This window comes from Phyllobates terribilis, unplaced genomic scaffold (genome assembly GCF_046119375.1).
Source record: "Phyllobates terribilis strain yellow unplaced genomic scaffold, ASM4611937v1 Scaffold_1__5_contigs__length_1240528914, whole genome shotgun sequence".
Lineage (NCBI taxonomy): Eukaryota > Metazoa > Chordata > Amphibia > Anura > Dendrobatidae > Phyllobates > Phyllobates terribilis.
The window spans coordinates 306134255-306158862 of record NW_027362761.1 but is presented as its reverse complement, the minus strand read 5'-3'; the positions used below and the strand labels follow the sequence as shown (position 1 = coordinate 306158862).

Here is a 24608-nt window from a genome sequence, read left to right as displayed (position 1 = left end):
GCCCCGATTGGAGACACAGAACGTGAGCTAAAACGTTATGTGAACATAGTCTATCTGATTTTCAGCAGTGTTTGGTTAGTGTCAGTTTTTATCATGCGTTTCATCAGTTTTTTTTTTTATGATGCTAAAAAAAATTGATGGTTTCTCGGCTTCCTCTATCAAACAGTGAAAAACATGCAGCACTAGTATACAACTAGGATCTGTGTGCTATACAAGGTTTTCATGGACTGAATAGGTGATTTTGATTTGTGACTCTGAAAATAAATTAGACATCTGAGCAGCTCCCAGAGAGAATTGGACGTGCAAAAGGGGCTCGTTCAGATGAGCATATAATCAGTCCCTATGTTGTCTGTATGTAAAACTGATAACATATGTACAGCACACTAACCAATGCAAGTCAAGGTTGGTGGTTGTGATGGTCCACATGTAAAAAATGGCAGCATACACTACTTTAATCTGTATTTCAGATCAGGTTCGCCCATTATAAATCAATAGCTGAGTAGAAACAACAATCACATGTGGGTTACCATCTGCATGTTATGTGTTCTTCATGGATTCAATAATCTTTCACCAAGTTTTTACCACCTAATTTGAGAGCAGCATAAGGTAGGGACAGAGACCCTGATTCCAGTGATGTTACTTACTGGGCTGCTTGCTGTAGGTTTGATAAAAAATGACTGATTTATCAACAGGCGATTATCATTAGAGGACTAGTAAACCTGCTGCCTTGTAGTCCTCTATATAAACCAGTGATTAGCAGCTTTCTGCCTATGCACAGTGTACACAGAAAGCTGCCCATCAGTGGTGGGGCAGGTTATACAGAGCTCAATATACAGAGAACTGATAGATCTGCAGCAGAAAAAACAGGGATTTTTATCAAAATGAGAGCAAGCAGCCCAGTAAGTGACACATCACAGGAATCAGTTTCTGCCCCTAAATTATGCTGCTCTCAGATGGGGGTAGCAAAAACCTAGTGACAGATTCCCTTTAAGATACAAAACTGTATATGATCTTTAAATAGGGGGTCGGGCACAGAGAAGGCGCCTCTTCCGGTCACTATATAGCGCACACGCCGGCTGTACCCTCACTTTCTCTTTAATCCACAACATCATCCGCGTCACGTGATTAGCTGTTTGCCACTAGTTAAGGGGTTACGCGTTCGCTTGGTACGCCCCGTTACGTCATCGAGTGACGTTGCACGTTCGGGGTCCTCGCGACGTAGGCGACTTCGGTGCCTGAATTGACCGGGAGCTGAATTTTTACAGACCGGCGTGACGTGAGCCAAGAAGACAAAGAAGGCCCCGAAGCTCCCAGCAGAGAGCAGACCGGCGGAAAGAGGGGAGCCGCGGGGCCGGTACGTGCTGTGCGTTGTGTGCGTGCTCTGCGTGCTGTGCGTAAGCGGCGTGTGTACGCGGCGGGGGGTATTAGAGGGAGGGGAACCGGGACTAGGTGGGGGTGTACTCAGGTGAGGTGGGGGTAGTGCCGGCGGGAGGCGGGCAGGCACGCAGCAGGTGCTCGGGGCCGGCTCTGGGTCCCTGTAGAGCCCTTTTAGTTGTCAGGAGCTGCTCGCCAGGTGAGGGCTTCTGTTCCTGCCGGGGTCTGTGCTCTCGGGTAGTGTATGGGACCCCACACCAGCCGTGCAGTACTCCTAGCCCTATGTAGTGGCTTGGACTTGGTGAGGAAGCATGGAATCTGTTTACCTTCAGTCTGTGTTATTGTTTGCAGTTATCAGCCTGTTTAGTCTGGCTGGAAACTGGTTTGTGATTAATTGCAGTGCAGGCATAAATGCTGGGCGCTTGTCTGCCCACAGCCTGTGTACAGCACAGGCTCTGAGATCATCTGTAGTGGGCATGGTGGTAGGAAATGAAGCTGATGGGAGTTTCCAGCTTCAGAAAACCCCTGTACCCTGCAGAAGATCGCTTTCTACAAACAAACTGCATTACTGGTCCCAGTCCTTGCTGATTGGGTGGGTGTCGACCTCCACCAGTAAGATATCGACTGCCTAATTTAGGAATAGATCATGGTGAGGTTATAGTAGTGAATATATAGTGTGCTTTACTAAGTGTTGTGTCTCTGCTGCTCACCAGTGTCTCGTTATTAGCGCTGATGTCACATTAATAGAGCTGCAGCCGATCAATGAGGTCAGTATCTCAACAGTTTGTTTCATCATCTCTGGTAGAGCTGCTGAGCTCACTGATTGGCTGCTGCTCTGTCAACATGTCAGCACTGCAAGCAATGACACCAGGCGCAGCAGTGGAGACTCAGAGCTGGGCACAAGGAGGTTGAGTAAAGAACAGTTTGTATAAAGCTGGTGGGACAGGGATGTTCTGAAACAGGAAGCCCCTTTAAATGAGTGCTTCACTACTATGACCAATCTTGAGAATAGATCACCAATTATCGGATTGGTGGGGATTCCAGGTGTCTGACTCCCACCAATCAGCTGATTTAAGCTTCAGCTGTGCACAGTTTGGGGCTACAAGAGCGCGTCTTCATCTGCTATCTGGTACTGTGGATCAACTCCAGATGAAATGACCTCTTTAAGGTTCTAGCTGTAAAGCAGATAGTAGTGTGGGGTAATGGTTTTGGGATTCTCATGTATTGCTGCTTTATAGCTGGTGATATAAGTTGACTTTTTAGCCTGTCACATGTTGGCTGTTTTTCATGAACAATGTATTTGTACTGTTTCTTCAGGTGTTCATTGGCTTTTTGGGCTTGTCGGGATGGATCATAAAGAAGATTCAGACAGAGATCTTTTTACAGACCTCAGGAAGGCCCCCCGAAGCAAGTCTCATCACAGATACTCAAAGGTATCATGCCTGTAGTGATATGACCGTACAGTGCCAAGAAACGTATTTTAAGGACTTTTATTGCTAGCGATTTCGCTTACCTAGGTCATCAATTACTGATAAGTTGGTATCCACCTTCTACAACACTCTTAAAATTCCTCTCCCCGTGATGCCTAGATCACATTAGCAGTTCAGCTTCATAAATCCATATCTTCCTTTCTTCTGAAAAGCCCCATTTGTTTAACTCTGCCTTAATAAGAGTTGTTTGCATGAACCTGCGATTGTCCTGATAACTTGCTGAGACTTAAAAGTAGTTTTGGGGTGCTAGCCACTTTAAAGTCACCACTCTTGTTATCTTTTTGGATTTTAAAGCTTAATGTTGTGGCTTGTTTAGACGACTGTATTTTCAGTCAGTGCTAACCACGAAAAAGAAAAAAACCCACTCAGACCAATGTTAATTAGTGGGGCAGTGCAGATTACGTTTTTTTCACTTTACTTACCGAATCTGTGTAGAAAAAAAAAATCTCACTTCCATTAGTTTCTTTTGTGAATCAGATGACTCTCCCATCGAAGTCTATGGGTGCTCAAAAAGTTAGGTGCCATAAGTATTCTGTTTTTTTTTGTTTGTTTTTTTTAGGACTCATTGCAATTCTGTAACATTTACTAGACCTTTTAGTAGGTTGTTTTTTTTGTTTGTTTTTTTTTGTTTTTTTAAACTGTAGCTGTAAATAAAACATTGCATTACAGATTGCAAATGAGGGAAAAAATAGTCTGCGGTTTTTGGATGAAACTCTGAACGATTTCTTATATGTGAACCTGGCCTTGGTGCTGTGACAAAGATTTACAGAACTTCTTGTCCAACAGAAACATCAGAAGTCCATGATCACTGACCAGAGCTAGGCAAATCTCAGCCTACTTGCCAGCATCCATGGCACCTCTTCTGATTAGAGGGCATGGTGCAAAGGCCTCATTGGGGTGTAATTCATGCATGATGTTGCACCAAGGATGTAAATAGAAGGTTCGCAGGGCTCTGGTAGCTGATGAACCAGGGTTTGAAGAATTTCTTTGCTCCACTCTACTTTTGCTCTAAAAAACAAACAAAAAAAAACAGCTTTATAAGGCTCTGTTCATATGGTAAAAAATTTCTGTTGGGTGCTGCTTTTCAATGTAAAAAATGCCATAGTCTATAGCTATGCTATTCAAGTTAAAGGGGTTGTCCAGCCTTCCCATGTTAATGATATATCAAAGGAATAGGTATCAATATCGTATCCAACACACCCACCATTAAGTTCTTTTCAGTGCCGACAGGAGCCAGAACACTACTTTTAGTGTATATGGTTAATTTTCACAAACTGCAGCTCTGCTCCTATTCAATAGAGTTCTGTGCAATGGCTACTAAACATTGTATCGTAGGAAGTGCGCTATTCTAGCTCCATTGACTGCTTACATCGACCCCCAGTGCTGGGACTGAAAAATGACTGACTGGGGTTTGTGCTTGACATTCCCTTTTAAATAAAGCATGCGTTTGGTGGATTTATTATAGGGACCCATTAATATTTTGTTATGTTTTAAACCCGGTCTTGTTTAGGGACTAATGCTTAATCTCGCAGCACTGCATAAAGATAGTTGACAATTGGACATTGTCACAAGGCAAGGACACCCTCCCTGCCCCCTCCAGCTGGTAATGCTCTGTCCATTCATGATCTTCCATCTATCTTGAGATGACAGAACACAGAATTATTAGTAACGATTCTCCAGTATTATTCAGAACTCAACTACTCTTTGAAAAGCTCATCGGGACAGCGGGCTGTTCCTTTTTAACTACACTTGAAATTACTATGAACGTTGCGATATGTATTGATCTACTCTTTAAGCCGTGACGCAGCATCTTTTGTTCCACTTCAACAGGAAGACCTTCTAGATATTAAGGAGGTTCCACACTCAAAACAGAGGCCGTCCTGCTTGTCAGATAAATATGACAGGTATTTATAAAGATGCCTTTGGATAAAGATTTGTTTTAGTTCCTGCCATAGTAATGTTTTTTTATTTTTCGGTCTGTAAATAGTGATGGCGTTTGGGATCCTGAGAAGTGGCATGCATCTCTCTACCCAAATTCTGGTCGCAGTTCTCCCATTGACTCCTTAAGAAAAGAATCTGACACAGAAAGAACTTGTCTTAAGCGTAGGATAGCAGGTAAAATATGCTAGCTTTCTGCACAAGCTTTGAATGTTGCTGTTGTCTGTTATTTGAGCTTTTGGGAAAACCAAAAATAGAAAATTGCAAGATTGTCTTTTAAATTGACAGATTATAGTGAACCACCACAATCAATGTGCTCCCCTATCTGGACAGCGCTAGACCCCCAAACAGTAAAAATGTTACTGCCACTTGTCATTACGTGTTATACCACTAAGCGATAGATGGATAGATTACTCTTGTTTTTATTTTATCCACGCACCTTTCATTTTTGCTTTTGACCATCACAAATTAAGCCTGAATTGGAACACAAAAAAAGTGTAGGAGGGTATGTCAAGATGGTGTGTGTTTTTTTTTTTTTTTTTTTTTAATAAAGTAGATGGCTACATAATTGTCAAAATGCCGCACCACTCTTAACTTATGGGAGCATAAGTTAACTCCTGAACTGATCATTCATTCTCCATTTACAGCTAAAATCATTGAATACGGACTTTCCCATTACTGAGATAGGAGATGACCGTTGCTACTGTTAAGATTCTCTGTATACTGGAGAGGGAGGAGTGAGGAGCTGTACCTTTAATGAAGCACTATATATATTAATATATTGCAGTCATCATATTATATGGCACGCTGTACTTAAAATTGCTCATTTTGCCTTTCTACCCAGTTAATTCTTCAGTCTTCCATTAGGTCTGTGACCTCATGTGATTAAAAACTGACTAGCTGAATTCCTCTAAGCTGTGTAGAAAAAGGAAGTCAATTTTCCCTGTATGAGTCATAAGTCTCTGCTAGGGGGTGGATGTAGCAGCTGGAACAGGAGTTGATGGGAATGCTAAATGCAGGGACAAGAGACTTCCTGTTTCTACACTGAGCAGAGGAAAGAGAAGAATTAGCTGGGTAGAAAGGCAAAATGAGCAATTGTAAGTATACAGTGCCATATAATATCATAGCAATATATTAAGAGGATAAACCCTTTGATGGGAGTGTTTTAATTATGCTTAAATATAATCATATTCCACAGCGCTTTACAGACATTGTCATGGCTGTCCCCATTGGGGCTCACAACTTAAATTCTTGACACACACTTCTTGCAGATGTTGTCCTTGATGGGATTTGAGTCCTGGACCCCAGAGCTTGAATACCACAATGTTAACTACCTCTAGCTCATACCCTATATCCTCTACATAAAATCTTATCAGTACCAACTCCTATCTCTGTAATGTAATCATCTTTCATCACTGACTACAGATTTTACCCCTGAATTCAGAATGATCAGTCCTGATGGTGAATGAAGCAGATTTCTCTGATAAGATGTGTTAAAAAGTTTCTTATTTACGTGTACTATTGATGTATGAAATAAAAAATGTAAACAATGGTTACTTTTTGTGACTAAAACATATACATTTCAGGCTTTGTTTAGGTAAAATGTTTTATTTTTTTTAAGTTCAAAATGTGCACCGTTCACACATGGTACTTATGCCAATGTCCACAGGCACTTATTTTTATACGTTTATCAATATTGAGTAGACCAAAAATATTCATGAACCCAGGTGCCAGCTAACATCAGAGTTTAAAAATAAACTTTTACTGTGTCAGTGCACATTTTCTTTAAGAATCTTAAAGTGGCGGTAACATAAACCTTTATCCTCTGGCGTCACAGGAGGCTGTACAAAATGGGAGAGGATGGGAACAGTCCGATATTTTCCGTCAATGTCACTTGGTTTCCTCTCCCACCCCTTTTACAGACTCTCTGAGCTGTAAAGTTAAACATTCAATGCTGGGCCCTGAATTTTGCACGATATTGGTCAATATTCTGTTGTATATAGCGATGGCAATTTATTGTGCGTTTTGACTTTTTAAAACTACTTCTTGTCAAACTCTCCTGTGCTCATGGCAATGAACACTGCATTGTGAAAATTTCTAATGTAATTTATTTAGGGTATGTGTGCATTTCTAATTGTTTTTTAGACCCCAGAGAGCGTGTTAAGGAAGATGACCTTGATGTAGTGCTCAGCCCACAAAGGAGAAGTTTTGGGGGAGGTTGTCATGTGACAGCTGCTGTGGGCTCACGTCGGGCTGGGAGCCCACTAGATAACAAGGAAAATGAGAGCCTACGTCTCGCTGGTGGTCGACGAATTGGTAGTGGCAGAATAATCACTGGTAGAGTATTTGAACGTGACTTGCGTGGTGGAGAAAAAGATGGTAGAGAAACTCGTGATGGAAGAGAACGAGAAAAGGAGTACAAGGATAAACGATTCAGGGTTAGATAATTTTGTCACTTTTATTCATGTCTTCTGACTTATTAATTCAACTATCTTTTGATTTGTGGTTGCATGTAAAATTTCTTAAATGTTGTTTTTATTTTACAACAGAGGGAGTATGGTGACAGCAAGAGAGTCTTTGGTGAACGCAGGAGAAATGACTCGTACACAGAAGAGGAGCCGGAGTGGTTTTCTGGTGGACCCACCAGCCAGTCAGAGACTATAGAACTTACAGGGTTTGATGACAAAATCCTAGAGGAGGATCACAAGGGAAGAAAGAGAACACGAAAACGAGTATCATCTTTGAAGGAAGGCACGTCAAGGAGTCTTTTTATGTTCTATATTTTACAATTTGGGTCCCTTTTTTTAAAAAAGTGTCTATATATTATATTTTGTCGGAAGAAGACAGTAATGTACAGTGACTACCAAAAGTTGTTTTTTTTTTTTTTTTGTTTTGTTTTTTTTTTTTGTCTGATTACTTCTGTCTGGTTGTTGTGATGAATTGAAAGTGCATGAAGTTGTCATCAACTTAATTTTAACCAGAATGCTTTTGATTATAAGTATGGCCATTTAAAGCAAGACTTTTGGCAGACTGTTTTCATCTATTTACTTATCACAACATAGAGAGTAATTCATTGCTTACAATGCCATAACTTAGTATTTTGTAGCATAACCTCTTGCTTTAATTACTGAATTACTCAGACTGGCATTGAAGCCACTAGGATATTCAAGACGTCTTGAGGGATCTTGCTCCATTCCATTTGCAAATCTGCAAACAATTCATCTTTATTGCTATGGGTACGGGCTCCAACTTGTCGCCCTAGCTCCCTAACTCATCCCAAAGGTGATCTATAGAGATTAAATCAGGCGATCTGCTTAGCCATTGCAACAGGCGAAGACTTTTTTTTTTTTTTTTTTTTTTTTTTTTTTCCCCTTTGCTAACCAATTTTTGACTAGATTGGATATGTGTTTAGGATCATTGCCTTGCTGGAATTTCCATCCCCTGCCTACTTTGTAGTGCTGCCACATGGTAAAACCATTCTCCAGTATTTCCTTGTACATGGTAACATTCATATTTCCATTAATTCTATGCAGAGGGCCAATGGCAGATGCAGAAAAGCAGCCCCAAACTATGACATTGCCACCACCATGTTTCACTGTAGGTGTTTGGTACCTTACATATTACGTTTTCCCATTGGGCGGTATATGTAGTGCTTGCCATCACTACCAAACAGATTGCACTTGGATTCATCCGACTACAACACCTTAGACCAGTCTGTCCTTCTTTCCATCGGCTGTGTTCTTTGGAGAACTCTACTCATACCTTCCAGTTCTTTGCAGGAGATGAAAGGCTTATTGACTGGAACTCGTGTATTCAACCCTCCTGCTCTTAGCAGTCACACCACAGTTTGGTCACTCACTTTGACCCCATATTCTTTGTTAATTTTGTTTGAAATCTGTACAGCACTTTTATGGACATCAGATGCTGACTTTTTTTCTTAATATGATCAACTCTGGAGGAAGTCTTCAGTGGTTGTCCACAGCTAGGTTTGTCAGCTGTTCCATAACCTTCTTTTTTTTTTTCTTTTTTTCTTTAATATACGTGATACTTGACTCTGGGAACAGTTGAATTCCATAGCTACCTCTTTTTGGCTTTTGCCTGACTTCACTCTCAGAATAATAAGCTTCCTGACATCTAGTGATAATTTTTGGCTTTGCCATGTTTTTACCTAAAAACAGACTAAAATCACCAGGAAAATGGCATCACAACAACCAGACAGAAGTAATCACACTTCAAAAAAAAAAAGGCAAAACTTTTGGTTGCCAATATATATGCAGTTTGCAATTATGTAAATTGGCAAGCTGTATTACCAGGTTTTAAACTTTTTTTATATTCTATTACAAGGGTTTGAATGCAATGGAGGAGTCCTGGAGGAAGAGGCACCTATTCCCCTGAGATCTACAGCTGACCAGGAAGTTCCTCGAGAGGCCATTCTGGCAGGACCAGCACCTGGAGAATTTGACTTCAATGAATTTTTTAACCTGGACAAGAGTGTGCCTGGCTTGGCTTCGGTGAGTCTCATAGGATAGAAGCTGTACATGGCTTCCAAGGAAGCCTGGATTCAAAGGGAATGTGTCATTAGCTTAAGAAAATTACCTATTGTTACAAACTTTAATTTAAAACTTCCATGTTGGTATAGTTAAAATATCATCCCTAGTGTCTAGGAGCTTTTACTTTGGCCACTGAGCCTCATAATGGGCTGACACATGACTCCACAAATGAGAGCATACCTAGAAAACTCTCCTATAGAGGTAAATGAACAGCTGCAGTTCACAGGTCCACATGGCTGCAATAAAGCATATCTATGAATGCTCGGGCAAGATGGCAGAGAAATTCCAGTTTGAAAATAACAATAGATTAGAGTTTTTAATTAGTAATACATAAATGATACATTCCCTTTATAAAAAGTTGTTTCTTTTCGTATGGGTGTGAAGAATATATTTGGTAGTGGGATAATATTCACCACCCTCGCATGCGAGTTTGGGCATATTCACAAGACTATATTTCTCATTTGTTTGCTGTCTGTGTTAAACTGACAGTACATGTCACGTGTATGTATATATTAATTTATATTGGACTTGTCAATTCTGTTAAACGTTACAAGTCCATATATGTCCAATTCTAATCTCTTTTGCTGATCTTCCATGCAATGAAATGAGGCGCTGTTTTAAAAATGGAAGCGCCCCTGTTCAGGACTCTTACACTAGTGTATAAGTCAGCCGAGTGCAATGCGCAGAAAAGCGATATTGCACTCGGACCAAGGTTATTCAATGAGGCCGTGCAGATCTGCGTTTTGTTTTTTTTTTTGTTTGTTTTGTTTTTTTTACTCTGCTGTATTTGGCATGAGAAAATCTTTCACTCCAAAATCTGGTGGGTGTGAGAAAAAAATCTGTCATATGGACCATCAGTATAGTATCTGATTCTTATGGATACATTGCAATTCTGTAAGAGAGAAAACTATAAATGGTCCTGTAAAAGATTAATGGCTGCAGAATAAAAAAACTGACAGAACATGGATAACAAGTGAGGAAAAAATGGTCCCATTCTCATCCAGAAAAGTGGGACAAATTGTTGTATACACTAGTGAGTGAACCCTTACTGATGTTTTTACGCTGAGGTCTGAATGTGCCCTAAAGAGGTGCTTTCACTTGGGTGTTTGCTTGTGGTGGGTAATCACGTGTGCACAAAGATGGTGTGGGATTAATGTTGGGTTTGTTTTTTGTTTTTTTGTTTTTTATTTCAAACCTGGCTTGATATCTCATCTCCTATATTCAATGTCCCCAAAAAATGTGCAACTTTTTAATTCAGCTTTGCCTTTAAATCCAGAAGTGTTATTTCTGATGCTGTCCCTGCTTCATAGTACATAGTATGCTCGTTTTGTTTTAGTACCTGGCTTAATATCGATTCTTGTTCTAGGCTCTGCCGTACAGTTACGCTCTGTAAAACGTGATTTGTGTTTTGACTCTCTGATAGTGTTGCTAATTTTTACCCCATGTTTGGGGTTGACTGCTTTTTGGTTTCTTTTAAAACTGCTGGTCCTGATCTTGAGTTATGCTAAAAACACTTCAAATTAGATATGTGGTCTGCAGAGTGGAAGTATCTTGGATTTGTAATTTGCAAGTTTTCTGCAATTTGTGTGTGGTATGATGATTTTGGGGGGGTTAGGAATTAAACTACTGCAACATAAAGGACTTCGTGCTCAGAGCAGATATTCTGCAGCTCCAGAACGTTCCCATCACCTACAAGTAAGTGTAACTCCATGGCGGCTCAAGATCTGTCTCCCAAATGACTCTATGGAACTTATGAGATTGACTTGGCATCTTTGTTTCTACAGATGATTGAGGATGTGTTGGGGGAGGGTTCAGTGTCTGCTAGCAGATTCAGCAGATGGTTCTCCAATCACAGTCACTCTGGAAGTCGATCCAGCAGTCTGAGGTCCACGCCCCATGAGGAGCTAGAAAGTCTAGCAGGTAAAAAAAAAAAAAAAAAAAAAATACTAATCTGGTATGTGTACCACAAAATAATTGTTGGTGGGTGGTTGTTTTGTTTGTTTTTTTTTTTTTGTATGTTAAATTGACTTTTTTTATTTAATCTTTTGAGAGGTTAAAGTGGTATTCTGATGAGGCTTGCAGAATGCTAAACCTGAAAGGTGTAGGCCCCACAATTGGACCCCTGCTGGATATCATGCATACTATGCTTCTGTTTTGCCTTTGGAGCATAAACAGTGAGTTGTTTGAAATTGGGCTACATTCCCACAATGGGTATTTGCTGAGGTTTTTGATCTTGCAAATTTTCTGCATCTATTATGTAAATTGGGTTACTTGCATTTTTTTTTTTTTTTTTTTTTTTTTTTTTCTTATTCGTGGGTGTGTGGGCACTGCTGCCTAAAGGCCCCGTCACACTAAGCAACGCTACAGCGATCCCGACAACGATACGACCTGGCAGGGATCGTTGCTGCGTCGCTATGTGGTCACTGGTGAAATGTCAAACAGTCAGATCTTCGCAACGATACGGCGACCCTTAGCGACCTGTATAACGATGCAACGCAAATGCACGCCTATGTGTCATTCAACCGCACCGATGCATGCTACCCAGCGGGACCTCAACGATCAAAAAAAGGTCCAGGCCATTCCGACACGACCAGCGATCTCACAGCAGGGGCCTGGTCGCTGCTACGTGTCACACGTAGCGAGATCGCTACGGAGGTCGCTGTTGCGTGACAGGACTTGTGACTCGGCAGCGATCTTGCTTAGTGTGACGGGGCCTTTAGGGCACAGAAGTATGTGAAGCTACCACGGCCAGTCCAATTTATAAGGTCGTATAACTGAGCCCATAGTGTATATTGTTTAGCAATACACTCCTGGTTGTATCCTAATGTATTCCTTTCCCATCCTACTTTAGTCAGAGCAGTCAGGCTGTGGCATACACTACCCCAAGAGCTAGTGATGGCCGACACTATAACAGCTTTCAAAAAAGGGCTGGACGATTTCCTCGACACACATAACATTGTGGGTTACAGTTAAATTAGACAAAATATTACTCCTATAGTAGTACATTTAATACAGTAATAGTAATTACAGAACTAGTATCATAATTGGGTTTGATCCAGGGTTCTAGGACTGATTTCCTTTTCTCGGGGTCAAGAAGGAATTTTTCCCCGTGATGCAAATAGGCTGAAGGTGTCCTGGGGTTTTTGCCTTCTTCTGGATCAACAGATTTAGGCATGGGGATTTTAGGAATAGCATTACTAGAATCACAAGAGTAATACAAAATATAAAACTAATTAAATTATAAACTGGTACATTTCTAACTGTAATAGTGCAGCAATAATAAAAATGGTAATACACTTGTGAGGCTAAGTCCCAGTAAGTTAGTATGTTAGTGTAGGGAGAAAGGTTGAACTGGATGGACGTAGGTCTTTATTCAACCTATGTTACTATGTTTGTGGAATCGCTGACTGTGTAGCATGCCCATTCACTTGGAGTAAAATTATAAATTGCACTACTGACACTAGCCTCCTTTTTTACTTATTTTGAGCAATTAACTTCTGTAGATTTTAACTTTATATTTTTACCAAAAGGAAGATTGGGTTTGCAGCATTAGGGAGCGGTGACATTTTTCATTCACATTAGCTGAATGTCTGAACCCACTGGTAATGTGTATTTTTGGGCTTTCCAACTATTTTAAGAGAATGTCTGGACATAAGGATTGGGTATTTGTAACTCCGTTACCCAATCCTTTAGTTTGGTGTAAAGAACTGAATTATGTGGCAGCGGCTCTCTAAGAGAACACAAGGGTCGTCTGAATGGTATAATCAGTGGGGGAGGTACATGGATGGATTTGTGTACCTGCTCTGCTCCTGCATTGACAATGTGTGCACTCTACTTCTGCAGGGTCTGTGTGGGTATGGCTGGGTTTTCAGTTGAGTCATGCTGTCAATTAGGAAGGTGGGGGTGGGGTAGAAGTGGAACAATGCCATGAAGTTTTGGGTAATGCCAAAGGTGCTAGTACGGCCACATTTTGCTTATTTTTCTGGGTAATAAAAACTAAGAAAATGAATCGGGCATTTTTATGGTGGCTATATTCCCTATGATCATCGGATTAGCTTCAACTAAATTTTGGGCCTCCCTTTTTAAATTTCATGAGCAACAATTTCCACTTACAAGAAATGCCTGTGGTTTTTTTTTTTTTTTTTTTTTTTTTTATATTGGATAAAGAAGAAAAAAAAACCCTGCATTACATTTTCCATAACAAAACACAAACCCTAAAACCTATATTAAAGCACTATCCATATAACACAATTTGAAAGTTGCATATTTATGTGAACACTGAGTCAAGCCTGTTGTCAAACTTGAATAGTATTTTCTATTTTTGGGCAAAGAAAAATTTACCCACACCCATTGGGGGTTGCATTTGGTTATTGAGCTGAAACATACTATTTTTTTGATAAATCCTAAAAGCACTGGAAACCTCTCATCTGTTCTAACTAACACATACTAGAAGGCAACCCTGGGAAAAAAAATGTATGTATAATTTTTAAATTTATGCACTTCTTTTTTGATGCACACTGCTTTTTCAAGTCTATTTATAAATTCCTTGAAAATGTGTATTATCCTCCTGAAATATTCCAGAGGTGTAGTGATGGACATGAAAAGCTGATCCCTTCTCTGTCTGCAGGCTTGGAACAAGTTCTTCCCAGTCGTGGGCAGAACTCCGAAACCTATTTTGCTCCCATTCATTTTGAAGATGCTGCTGACAAAGTTGATATCTTGGAGATGTTGCAGAAAGCCAAAGTTGACTTGAAACCATTGTTGTCAAGCCTGACCGCAAACAAGGAGAAATTACGGGAGAGCAGTAAGTTAGGCAGTTTTGTATTTTGTTTTTGTGAGATGAAAAGGCAGAATGAGTTTGCTATGGACCTACTACAGAGATGAATGGTGTCCTGAGCTTGTATTTCAAGTTCCAGAAACAGAGCAAGTCGTTTGATCACCACCTCTTATTACTGGTTTCAAGAACAATTCTGCGTAACTCTTATGTCCACAATTTGCAGAACTGATTTCATTGCAGGTCATTTGTTGACCATGAAATTCATTAGGGAGCGTCTGCTGTAAGTGATGACTTTTTGACAATCAAAGCACTTTTTCCCTTTCCTTGTGCATTTGTGACATGGTGATTGTCGTATGGCTTTCACCCCTTATTTCTCTGACAGTCATAGGCAAGAGGGCAGGCTTGGCTACAGCTGGCCCCATTAATATCAATGCCACACACAGTGCTGCCTGTGTCTGTCACTGGTTACACAGCACAAGTGCCACTTACAGGAACATCCGACAAGCTGTGACTTTGGACTATTGGTGCATTTAAAAAAAAGTGTACACTGGATATTTTTACATTTTAAAAAAAAAAAAAAAGTGGCAAAACTTAAGTGTTTCTTGGTAACTCAGTTGACAGTATATTAAAATTTATGTATACATGATTTAGTAGATTCTTGGTTGGGCAGAACCTAATGACTTAGTTTAAAGTAATGCTTCACAACAATAACCAATTTGTTTGGTTGCAGCACATTCTGGAGTTGCCTTGTCAGTGGAAGAGGTGGAAGCTGGACTTAAGGGTTTGAAAGTTGAGCAAGAGGGGAAGATTGCAACTCCTTTCATGGCTGAACATCTGGAAGAAGCTTTAACGGCTATGGCTGGACCGAGAAAGCAACAGAAAGATGGAGATATGTCAGCTTTTAACAAACTTGTAAGCAGTATGAAGGCAAGTGGAACGCTACCTACCCAACCCAAAGTCAATGTAAGTACTGTTTTAAAGGTCTGTTAAGCTTTTCCTTATAGTATGGAGTAACGTGCTTAATACTTCACTTTTGTGTCCAGTGGACAAGCTGCCTCTACTTGCGCAATGTGTCTGGTTTGTGTTTTTGGTAGCGTATTAGTTGGAAAGGGGTGTGCTTTAGTACGTTACGTAGAATGACTCTTCCCTGTGCTCGGTCTGCATTTGTATGGCGTAGCAGTAAAGTTCTTAGCGGTTGCCAATGAATATTGAAATCTGAACTTTCAAATTTGCGTAGCTATATTACATTTAATCTCCCATGTTGTGACATATCATGCCTGGTTGTGTTCACCTGATAAGGATTGCTCACTTGGGTTCTTGCACAAACTGTGTCGTATGTGGGTGTGGTGTTTTTTGTTTTGTTTTTTCTCCTTCTACTTTCATAGTATGTGTTCTGATAAATTTTCTGGTTCTGTAGAGGAATGCAGACAGCCATTTGATGTCCTCTGAAGTCACAGGTCCTTCTCACCTGCAGAGGAACATTTTGCAGGTATGGTGTCATGACCAGGCAGGCCAGCCAAGTGTCTGGGATTAGCTTGTTTAAGACTGACGACTCCAGACTAACTATTGCCTTTTAAACAGGAGCTTCTTGGGCCTCCTGTTTCTGATCCGTCCTCAAATGTTATGGGAACCCTAGACCCTACAGCATCGCTTCTAAGGCAGCGGACACCGTCACCTCAAATACCAACGTTTCATACACGTGCCTCCTCTGCAGATTATCTTCGAACTAGAATACCCTCTCCATTAGGTAACTGACATTCTGCTGGACATTGTGTGAAAGAACTGGCTTTTCACTTGGCTGTTTTTGAATCTATTCTTATTGGTTTTTTTCTCGCATAAAAATGTTTGTTTTTTCTTTTCATTTATTAAAACGTAACTTTAAATTCCTACTTAAATGTTTATCATTTTTTGTATATAGGTTTTTCAGGTCATCAGCAACTCCTAGAACAGTTTTCCACGGGAATGCCGAACGCTGACAGCCCTGTAATGGCACAGGTATGTTTTCATTTGCTTTCCTCATGTGCGTTTTTTTTTTTTTTTTTTTCTCCCCCTATGAATTCTCCTTTCTTTCTGCTGACATGGAGGCAATACAGGACTAGTTTTGTGCCATGTAATCCTATTTTATCTGAGGCCAGTATAACAGCTCTGAATGCTGAGCCCTGCATAACCCTGTCTACACCACTGTCTGACAGCTTTCTTTGTACAGGCAAAAAGCAATCAGTGATGGGGCAGATTTACACAGAGCTCAGGAATATGGAGGACTACATGGCAGCAGGTTATCTAGCTCTCTAGTGATAAAAATCAGTGTTTTAATCAGCAGGAGGAGATTTTCAAAACTGCACCAACCAACCCAGTAAGTGACACCTCACTGGAATCAGGGTCTCTGTCTCTATGACGTTGCTCTCAGATGTTAGATTCCTGAAAACCCCTTTTAAACTTAATTTATCTGGGATTGGCCTTTAATTGGGCTAGTTTTAACTGGAATAGTTTGTGTTTTTATTACATGTAACACTGTGTATAATATACCCTGATGATGGTTGTACCCAGGTGTTTGCATTATCAAGGTACAAACTATTCTCATGTAAATAAAAATATTTGTACTGACTTCTTCTTTTTCTTCCTTGCTTTTAAGATTAGTCCAATGGAGTTGCAGCAGGCTGTGTTGGAAGGCTTGGTACCACATGATCTTGCCTTCCCAGCTGCTGGGTACTACCCATCTGTCTATGGCAAAATACCAATTGACAAAGGAAGGGATGGTATTCGTATCAGGTTAGTGTAAAGACTCAACATATCTAGAAGTATTCAGCTGTGGTTTCCATGGTCTTAAGCAGTGGACATGTTTTCACTTTTCTATACTTAGACCGCAACAGAGAATGAATAAATCTCCGGTAAGCAACATGCATGCGTCAGCTGTGTCACCAGGCCCTGGAGCCCCTGTTACTAGCATGGTAAGCAGTGTAAAATAATAACTTCTTGGTAACTGAGTTAAAGCACAGGGTTTTTTTTTTTCCTCCACTTGTTCAAAGTAATTATTCCCCATGTTAGATAATGGCACACGTATAAGAACATTTAGTGAGATCTACAAAGAAATGGACACTTGGACTAAAATTATTTTATTTTTCTAGGTTTTAATGACCATTTCACTTTCTTTTTAGCTGTCGCCATCATTTACACCTACCTCAGTCATCCGTAAAATGTATGAAAGCAAGGAGAAGAGCAAAGATGAGATGCCTTCTGGAAAGCAGAGTGCCCAGGGCAAAGAAGAAGGAAGAAGGTTGCAGGAAGGTAATGACGTTTTGATGGTGTTACCTGGGTACTGAATACTTAATATCTTTCTGTTTTAAACATTTGTCTTACCCCTACTCCTTATGTGATGACAGATGGAGTCTTATCTGGTCATGTATCTGATAATACTGTCCAAGGCACCTCTCCAGTCTTGGGAACCAGGTTTCCCAATGCTCAACGCACTAGGTGTACACCACCACTACCACACCAGAATCGCTACACCAAAGATCAAGAATACCGGCCTAAATCTTCTGGGAGGCAAACGCCAACTATGACAACTTCAGTTCCCGGAGCATCCTTTTTACGCCCTCTCCACCAGGTACCTGTTGTGCCGGTTGTTCGGCCGTCCCACCAGTTGCATCCCGGTTTGGTGCAGAAGATGTTGGCACAGGGTATACCTCCACAACATCTCTCTCTTCTGCATGCAGGTCAGTATACTGTGCCTATAAAGGCTTAATGATATTTATGCCCTTTACATTATAACAAGACCTTTTAAAGATTAACCACTAATATTTACTGCAATAGACTTAATGTGGCCACTCTGTTCATCACAAGTTCTGATTTGGTTGCATCAGATGCTGAGTTACAATTTATTTCCGCATTGTTGAAGTTCATGGAGATCTAGTATTGCCTCCAATGTCCTTTTATTTTCTAGAGGTGTTGGAGATATCTAGCAGGGCAGCAAGGAGTAAAGCTCCCCACATAGCCTTTCAATAAATACTACAGGCACTTCTGTTTCAAGCTCATCTCTTAGCTATCGGCTGGGTCCTTCCCTCTAGAAGCTTGCAAACATAAAATCTAAGCTGTAGGTGCAGATGGTCTGAACCCCAATCAAGCTACATATAATAACCTCACATGCACTTCATTCAAGTTACATGATCATGCTACTGCAACTTGGTATCCATGAACACGTTGGGTTACCTTTTTCCATGGTTTTTGGTTCCCCTTTGTGAAACTTACTTTTTTTTTTTTTTTAAATCTCCTCTTAAGGTCTCCTGCCTTCTGGTATTGATCTGCATGCTCTCTCGCCATCTGTCCTTGGTCAGCAGTTCTACCCACTAGCACAGACTGGGCATCCGCTTCTCAATCAACGACCGGCAAATCATCTCCAACTTGCAATGATGCAGCGATCAGGTATCCTGTGGCTTTTCTTAAACTTATATTGGAGAATATTTGTTCTGATTTTCTAGGCTAGCTTTATACTGGTTACCTTGGCTGATCCAGTATATGGCAGCTTAAAGAGGTCTGTAACCAAACAATTAGCAGTATTTATCAGCAATATTTAGTAGGAAATCAGGAGTTACTGCAACAAAGTGGTGTACAGTTTGTGCTTTGATAGCTGTTGTGCTAGTGGTGAAAACTTGCTTCAGCAGGCTGTGCAATGCTAAAGGGTACTCTTCAGAATTGTGTTTTGCTAAAATATTTTTCTTCACAAAAAATGGCTGTAAAAATCCCGGAAGGAACTGTTCTGCTTGCTTTTTAGAGTCCTGGGAAAACAAACTGCATAGATGTGGCACAATTTGGGACAATTTAGGCTAGGTTGCATGAATGTGGCTTGACCCTGAAATTACAATGACGCATTGTGTGTAGTTTTCTATGGTATCGCATTCCTACAGTCTCAAATATTTCCAAATGTGTTGCTTTTTCTGTTGCCGAACGTACGTGACATGGCTGTTTTATTTACAGCAAAATCGCTGCTCTAGAATAGACTTTTCAGAGAACTGCTATCGAGGGACACATTGCGCTATGAAGCCCTAGCCTTAATGTTTAGCAGTGTCTATTGCAGCTCCACATGTTTTGGCACTCAGCTCTCCTGGGACTCTGAAAGGTAAATCCACTTATGCAGTGATGTAAAAATAGTGGAAAATCACTGTATGATTGGGCAGAATTGAGTTACAGGAGGTTTGGAAAGCTGGTTGCCTTCTATGCCACAGTAAGGTACAGCCACTTTCTGCCTATATGTATATACAGATCAGCTAAGACTGGATTTACTTTAAATCGCTTAAACGGGTCTTACTGATACTAGGGCAGGATAGAACATCACTTCCTAGTAAAATGCAAACAAGTCAATGTTGTGAGGGAGGTTGAGTGGCCATTCATCAGAAATTTGCACATGTACAAATTGGCTACCATACATAATACAGGGGTGTTGGCCCTGTATTATACTTGAGTAGTTAAAAGAATCAGAGGGGGGAATCGCATGGTTACATACAGTACACCAGCCGTCTACAAACTATTTTACCTAGAGCCACACTTGACGAGATGGTCAAAAGCCACATCCAGCATACCCCCACCCTTCAGTAGTATCACTCAGAACCTACCATGATGTTGGCTAAAGCTTCCCCACAGAAAGCAAATTGGGACATTTTACCCCCCTCCACACATAGGCAGTATAGTTGGATACAAGTGTACCTTGCTGGATTGGAAGCAGAACCTGACATGGCTTCAGGACAAGAGTAACCCCATGCCACCCTTGCAACAGCTTCATATATTAAATTCCAGAACATATTTGTGGTACAGAATGTTTGTGGATTTGTTTTACTAAGTAGGATGGCAGGCTGAATAAGGTGGGGCATGGATCTGGGACAAGGTAATTGCTTCAGCAGGAGATTGAGTATTACCCACATGCAAGGATGGAAACTGGTTCTCCCAGGTGCGCACTCCAGTCACTGAAGATAGTCAGACACCAGTTACCTTAGAATATATGGATTGTAGAGATGAACAAACCTGTATTATTATAACTCCAATGTTCTGCACAATTACTTTACCCATAAAGGGGTAATGTAATTGGTTAATGCAACATGAGTAGTTCAAGCACTGATGTAGGGGAGCGAGAAAGGACATGTTGGCTGCTGAGGCATGTCCATATCTGATAGCCTGCAGAAATCCTCACCCCCTTGGATGTTTCAGCATAGGCCACAATAAAGCTGGGGCTTAATTTGGGGATTGTGCTGAACCTGGAGGTAATACTAGTTGTGGTTTAGGTGGGGGATGAAGGTTCTGGGTGGCTTTGCAGGAACTATACTCACCTAATCCTGTTAATCACATCATCTTCTCAGTTTTGGCTCTGCCAGTGTACTAACAGGGTCCTTCAGTCATGAGTGCACTGCAATGGTAGGGAAAACTGGCTATAACATCTGGTGACCCTAAAGCTGGCGGGGAGCAGGAGTGGCATTGTGGCTGTCCTGTTTTTCTTTGCTAAATAGTTTCTCCCTGCTCAAAGAAGGCACTGTTTTCAAACCTCACTCGGAGAGAAGTCTATCTTCCTGCTTTTCAGCCAGATGGGAGAAAGAAAAATAAAAAAAAACTAAAATAATAAAGGCAGATAACTGAGCATTTCTAACAGCTGATTATGAAAAGTAATGTAAAATGTAGTGGCCAACCTTTTAAGACTTTCATTGACCAGTTTGATCTGAGATGGGTGAAAATCGTACATGTCCGTGCTCTTGTGCGGACTATTCGATTTATGAAAATATATGGACCTGTAAACACCCCTATAAAATGGGTGTTCTGTCTGTGAAAAATATGGATGGAGCTTGTATGAAAAACTGATATATCTGAATGAGCCCTAACACATGCACTGCTGCAATAACAAGTGGTATGAATGGTGGTGAATCTTTATATCAGGTGAGCCGAAGCCCCCTGGTTCTGATGAGGATTAGGCTTTCATGGTTTACTGGGTCTGTACATATGGTTAGCTTGGTAAAGCAAATTTGTTACAGGCGCTCAATCCAGCTCAAGCGAGTAGAACAGATACATTTTGGCATTCTCTTGATCAGAAGGGTCAGATATTACAAAGGATAGTCAATCATTATGTGTTTTGGAAAATTGCTGACATGGTACATCATGATAGTACCTCCGTTGCAATATATAATTTGAACACCTGGAAAAAGCCTATGTAAAATATGCATTTGGTCGCTCTTGCATTTTACAGAGAGTAAGCCCCATATATAGAACACCACGCATGGGGTCTAACTGACTAATCAACATAACGGTGCATGTCAGCGAAGCTATTTTTCAGCTAGATCTATCTAAGAGTTACTCTTACTGGTCTAACCCTAATTGTGATTAATTAGCTTATTGATCTTAACGTATGTTGCATCTCCTAAAATAGATAGATAGATACTATTTTTTTTTTTTATTTTAACCTAAATTGACATTTTTGTGTTCCCTAGGATCTGGTGGTCAAAATTTTTCTGGCATTCATGCTCCTTCACAAGGTTTGCAGAGTCGCCCCAATCTACATTTAGATCAGCGTCCTCCAAGGAGCTCTTCCCCTGTGGGACTGGCCAAGTGGTTTGGTTCTGATGTCTTGCAGCAGCCACTCCCTTCTATGCCTGCTAAAGTGATCAGTGTGGATGAACTTGAATACAGACAATAAAGTGGCAATAAATTGGTCGTTCATGGTCTACAGTCTGATCCATTCTGGGCAGAAGATGGACTGTCTTATCCGGAGGCCTACCTAATCAACTTGCAGTAGTTTGCATCACCCTCCTATCTGCTCAGTATTCATGCAGACTGTCTGATAAAGGAAGGGTCATCTCATTTGCCCATGAAGCCTTTATTTTATTTTTTTATTTTTTTTTTGGGAAGGGGCACTTTATTTTATTTTTTTTTTCCCTTTCAACTTGGCAGTCTGCTAAGGGATTAAGGAGATCTCTGGCAACAGATGAACTGTGTACAGACTTGTAAAAAGGTTTTTGTTTGTGTATATACTCACATTTAGAATAGTTTTTGTTTGACTAGCTGTACAGATGAGAAAGCGAAGTCCGTTTTGCCACTTACAAAGTCTGAGCTCTCCCTTTAATTTGTACATGTCTTTTCTTTCAATTAAATCTGCATAATGCTAATGGAGTGTCTGGCCAACTTTTTACTTTTGTTCATGAGATGTTTTTATTCTTGGTTGGGGGCTGTTTGTCTTTTTTGGAGGGGGAGGGGGCTCAAGACCTGAACATGCAGTTGCAGCTTAAGCCAGGAGTGGATCTAAAAGGAAACCTAAAGGTAGGACTTTTATTCTGGCTTGATTCACTTCTTGCATTTGCATTAAAAATTCCTTTTAAAGTGGAAATCCTGCCCTACTCGCTTCTGCATGGAGAGGTGAGCATGCCTGTGATGTCACATCTAACGCGTTTTGTGCAAGCGGCAGGTATCCTGCACCTTGGCTAATGAGCAGAGCAGGACAGGTGCCCAACATCTGCCACACTTGAGAGAGTAAGAGCCTGTTATATCTCCATTTCTGGTTGCTGGAATTTTCCACTACAGTATGCCAGCCCCTTCAGAGGCTAAAAGGGACATTCTCTTGCACTAGGATCACTGCCAAAGTGGACCATACAGTGTGAATACACACTTACCCTGCCTAATACTTCCCACTTTTGTATCTGTTTTATTGACATTTGGGTGGTCGTAGTTTCATCTGTCACAACCTAGAGCCGCTGAATGAACTGACACAACTGTTAATCAGACTTCTCTGGAGAATGGTTACTGGCAGGAAGTGTCTAGGAATACTTTCCAGAAAGGTTACCTGAAAAAGGGTTAAGTCTGATCATATAACTAAGACACAAGTTAAACGTTAAGGGTCAACTCTCCCAGGATAGATATATGGGTAGCCCCACCAAATATATAATTTGACACTATTTCTGATTTAAAATGTCCAAATAAGTAGGAATTAAGGGTGACCAATAAGGGATAAATGGCAAGTTAACTAAATGCTCTTCTACAGGGTTTGCTACAAAAGCTGAGCCATGTTACCCTTGTGTGGTTTGTACAGAATAATGGAATTGTATGCTTTACGACATTTCTGTCATAGCATGCATCCTATTGGCCGTGTCACTTTCCAAAAGGAGTGAAAAGGCAGGCCATGTTCGCCCTGGCATCATGATCTCTGGGCTCCTGCTGTCTGACAGCAGAATAATGGGTTAATTGAGGGAGAGAAGCACTGACATTGCAGTGGCTCAATAAACCAGTTACATGTGGTGTTCAATAATGATCATTACATGTAAGGGGTTTAACAGGGGAAGATTACGAGTTACATAGGTTCCCTGCAGTGGTATTGTGAAGAGCAAATGGCTAGTATAACCAGAGGCCTAATGCTGACCTTGTGTGCCATAGATCAAAGCTTTATAAACTGTGCCAGGGGTGGTTATTAAGATGGGGTCAGTGTAATATCTGTGAGCAAGGGATTGCATGTTCAAGTTCCTTTGTGGCACGAATATATAATTCTGCAGTCTCTAAGATTTTAAAGTATATGTAGCCAATGCCCTCACCATGAATCCAATTCTGAAATGATGCATATCCCAAATGTGCTGGTCAATTTAGACTACAGGTTTTCCCAGCAGCATGTGGATGAACGCTTATCCACAATGCCACTGTTGTAATATGCAGAAGATTTTTGATCTAGAAAATCCACAGCAGACATCAAGCCCAAGCCCAATTACCCCGATTTGCCATTGCACCAGGGCAATCGGGAAGAATGAAGGCAAAGCGCCAATTCGTATGAAATGTGATGAGCCACTTCTGGGGCGGCTGCAGAGTATTGTTAGGCTGGAAAGGGCCCAACAACGAGATACCTTCTCAGGCCTGATAATATAAGCCTGCAGGTGTCTGCTTTACCTTTGCTGGTTATCAAAAGTAGGGGGGACCTCGCGTTGTTCTTTTAAATTATTAGGTTAAACACCCTTTAGTGCCACATGAAAGGCTCTAAAGGGTGCAAGTTTATTATATGTAGGGGGCTTGTGAAATAATAAATATCCTGCAGATATATCATCTAATGGCTACATGTTTATATAACTTACTAGATGGTGGCCCTATTCGAACGCATCGGGTATTCTAGAATGTCTCCCGACGGTGGGTACTTATTTTAAATCTGCCGCCAATTGGCCGGAGACCGTGTTTAAATTTGGCGCCACAATCGCAGATTGCTCGCGGCCGTTCGCTGCGACCAATCAGCAGAGCGGTGTTTGAATTTGGCGCAGATATCGCTGATTGCTCGCAGCCGCTGGCCCCGACCAATCAGCGAACCATGTTGGTGAGGATCGGGGAGCATCCACCTGCCTTATAATGCCCCATGCAGGATGTCACTCCCCCCCCCCCCCCCCCCCCCCTATGCCTTATAATGCCCCATGCTGGATGTCACATTCCCCCCCCCCCCCCCCCCTCACCACCATATAATGCTCCATGCAGGATGTCACTCCCCTC

The 24608-nt window shown here is 41.1% G+C and overlaps 1 protein-coding gene across 5 annotated transcripts; it reads left to right on the top strand.

Moving 5' to 3' along the window:
- Positions 1-1162: 1162 nt before the first annotated feature.
- On the top strand, positions 1163-22264 carry EIF4ENIF1 (eukaryotic translation initiation factor 4E nuclear import factor 1). Of its 5 annotated transcripts, none has more exons than XM_073673745.1 (19): positions 1163-1354; positions 2692-2807; positions 4695-4768; positions 4852-4979; positions 6948-7240; positions 7352-7553; positions 9147-9313; positions 11137-11272; positions 13980-14156; positions 14860-15092; positions 15547-15618; positions 15711-15876; positions 16048-16124; positions 16762-16898; positions 16990-17077; positions 17285-17414; positions 17510-17842; positions 18405-18548; positions 21590-22264. In XM_073673745.1, the coding sequence occupies exons 2-19, from the start codon at positions 2721-2723 to the stop codon at positions 21793-21795; spliced, it is 2850 nt and encodes a 949-aa protein (XP_073529846.1). In that variant the 5' UTR covers positions 1163-1354; positions 2692-2720; the 3' UTR covers positions 21796-22264. The 5 variants fall into 5 exon arrangements, with proteins under 5 accessions (XP_073529846.1, XP_073529883.1, XP_073529874.1 ...); XM_073673782.1 differs by having other exon boundaries at positions 1163-1390; XM_073673773.1 differs by lacking the exon at positions 1163-1354 and adding an exon at positions 1398-1465.
- Positions 22265-24608: the final 2344 nt, after the last annotated feature.

What these genes read in the sequence shown, in the direction of transcription:
- EIF4ENIF1 (XM_073673745.1), top strand. Translation starts at nt 2,721, where the DNA reads ATGGATCATAAAGAAGATTCAGACAGAGATCTTTTTACAGACCTCAGG. An exon ending in CTCATCACAGATACTCAAAG is followed by an intron (nt 2,808 to 4,694) that starts GTATCATGCCTG and finishes CCACTTCAACAG; the next exon opens with GAAGACCTTCTAGATATTAA. An exon ending in ACAGCCCTGTAATGGCACAG is followed by an intron (nt 16,125 to 16,761) that starts GTATGTTTTCAT and finishes CTTGCTTTTAAG; the next exon opens with ATTAGTCCAATGGAGTTGCA.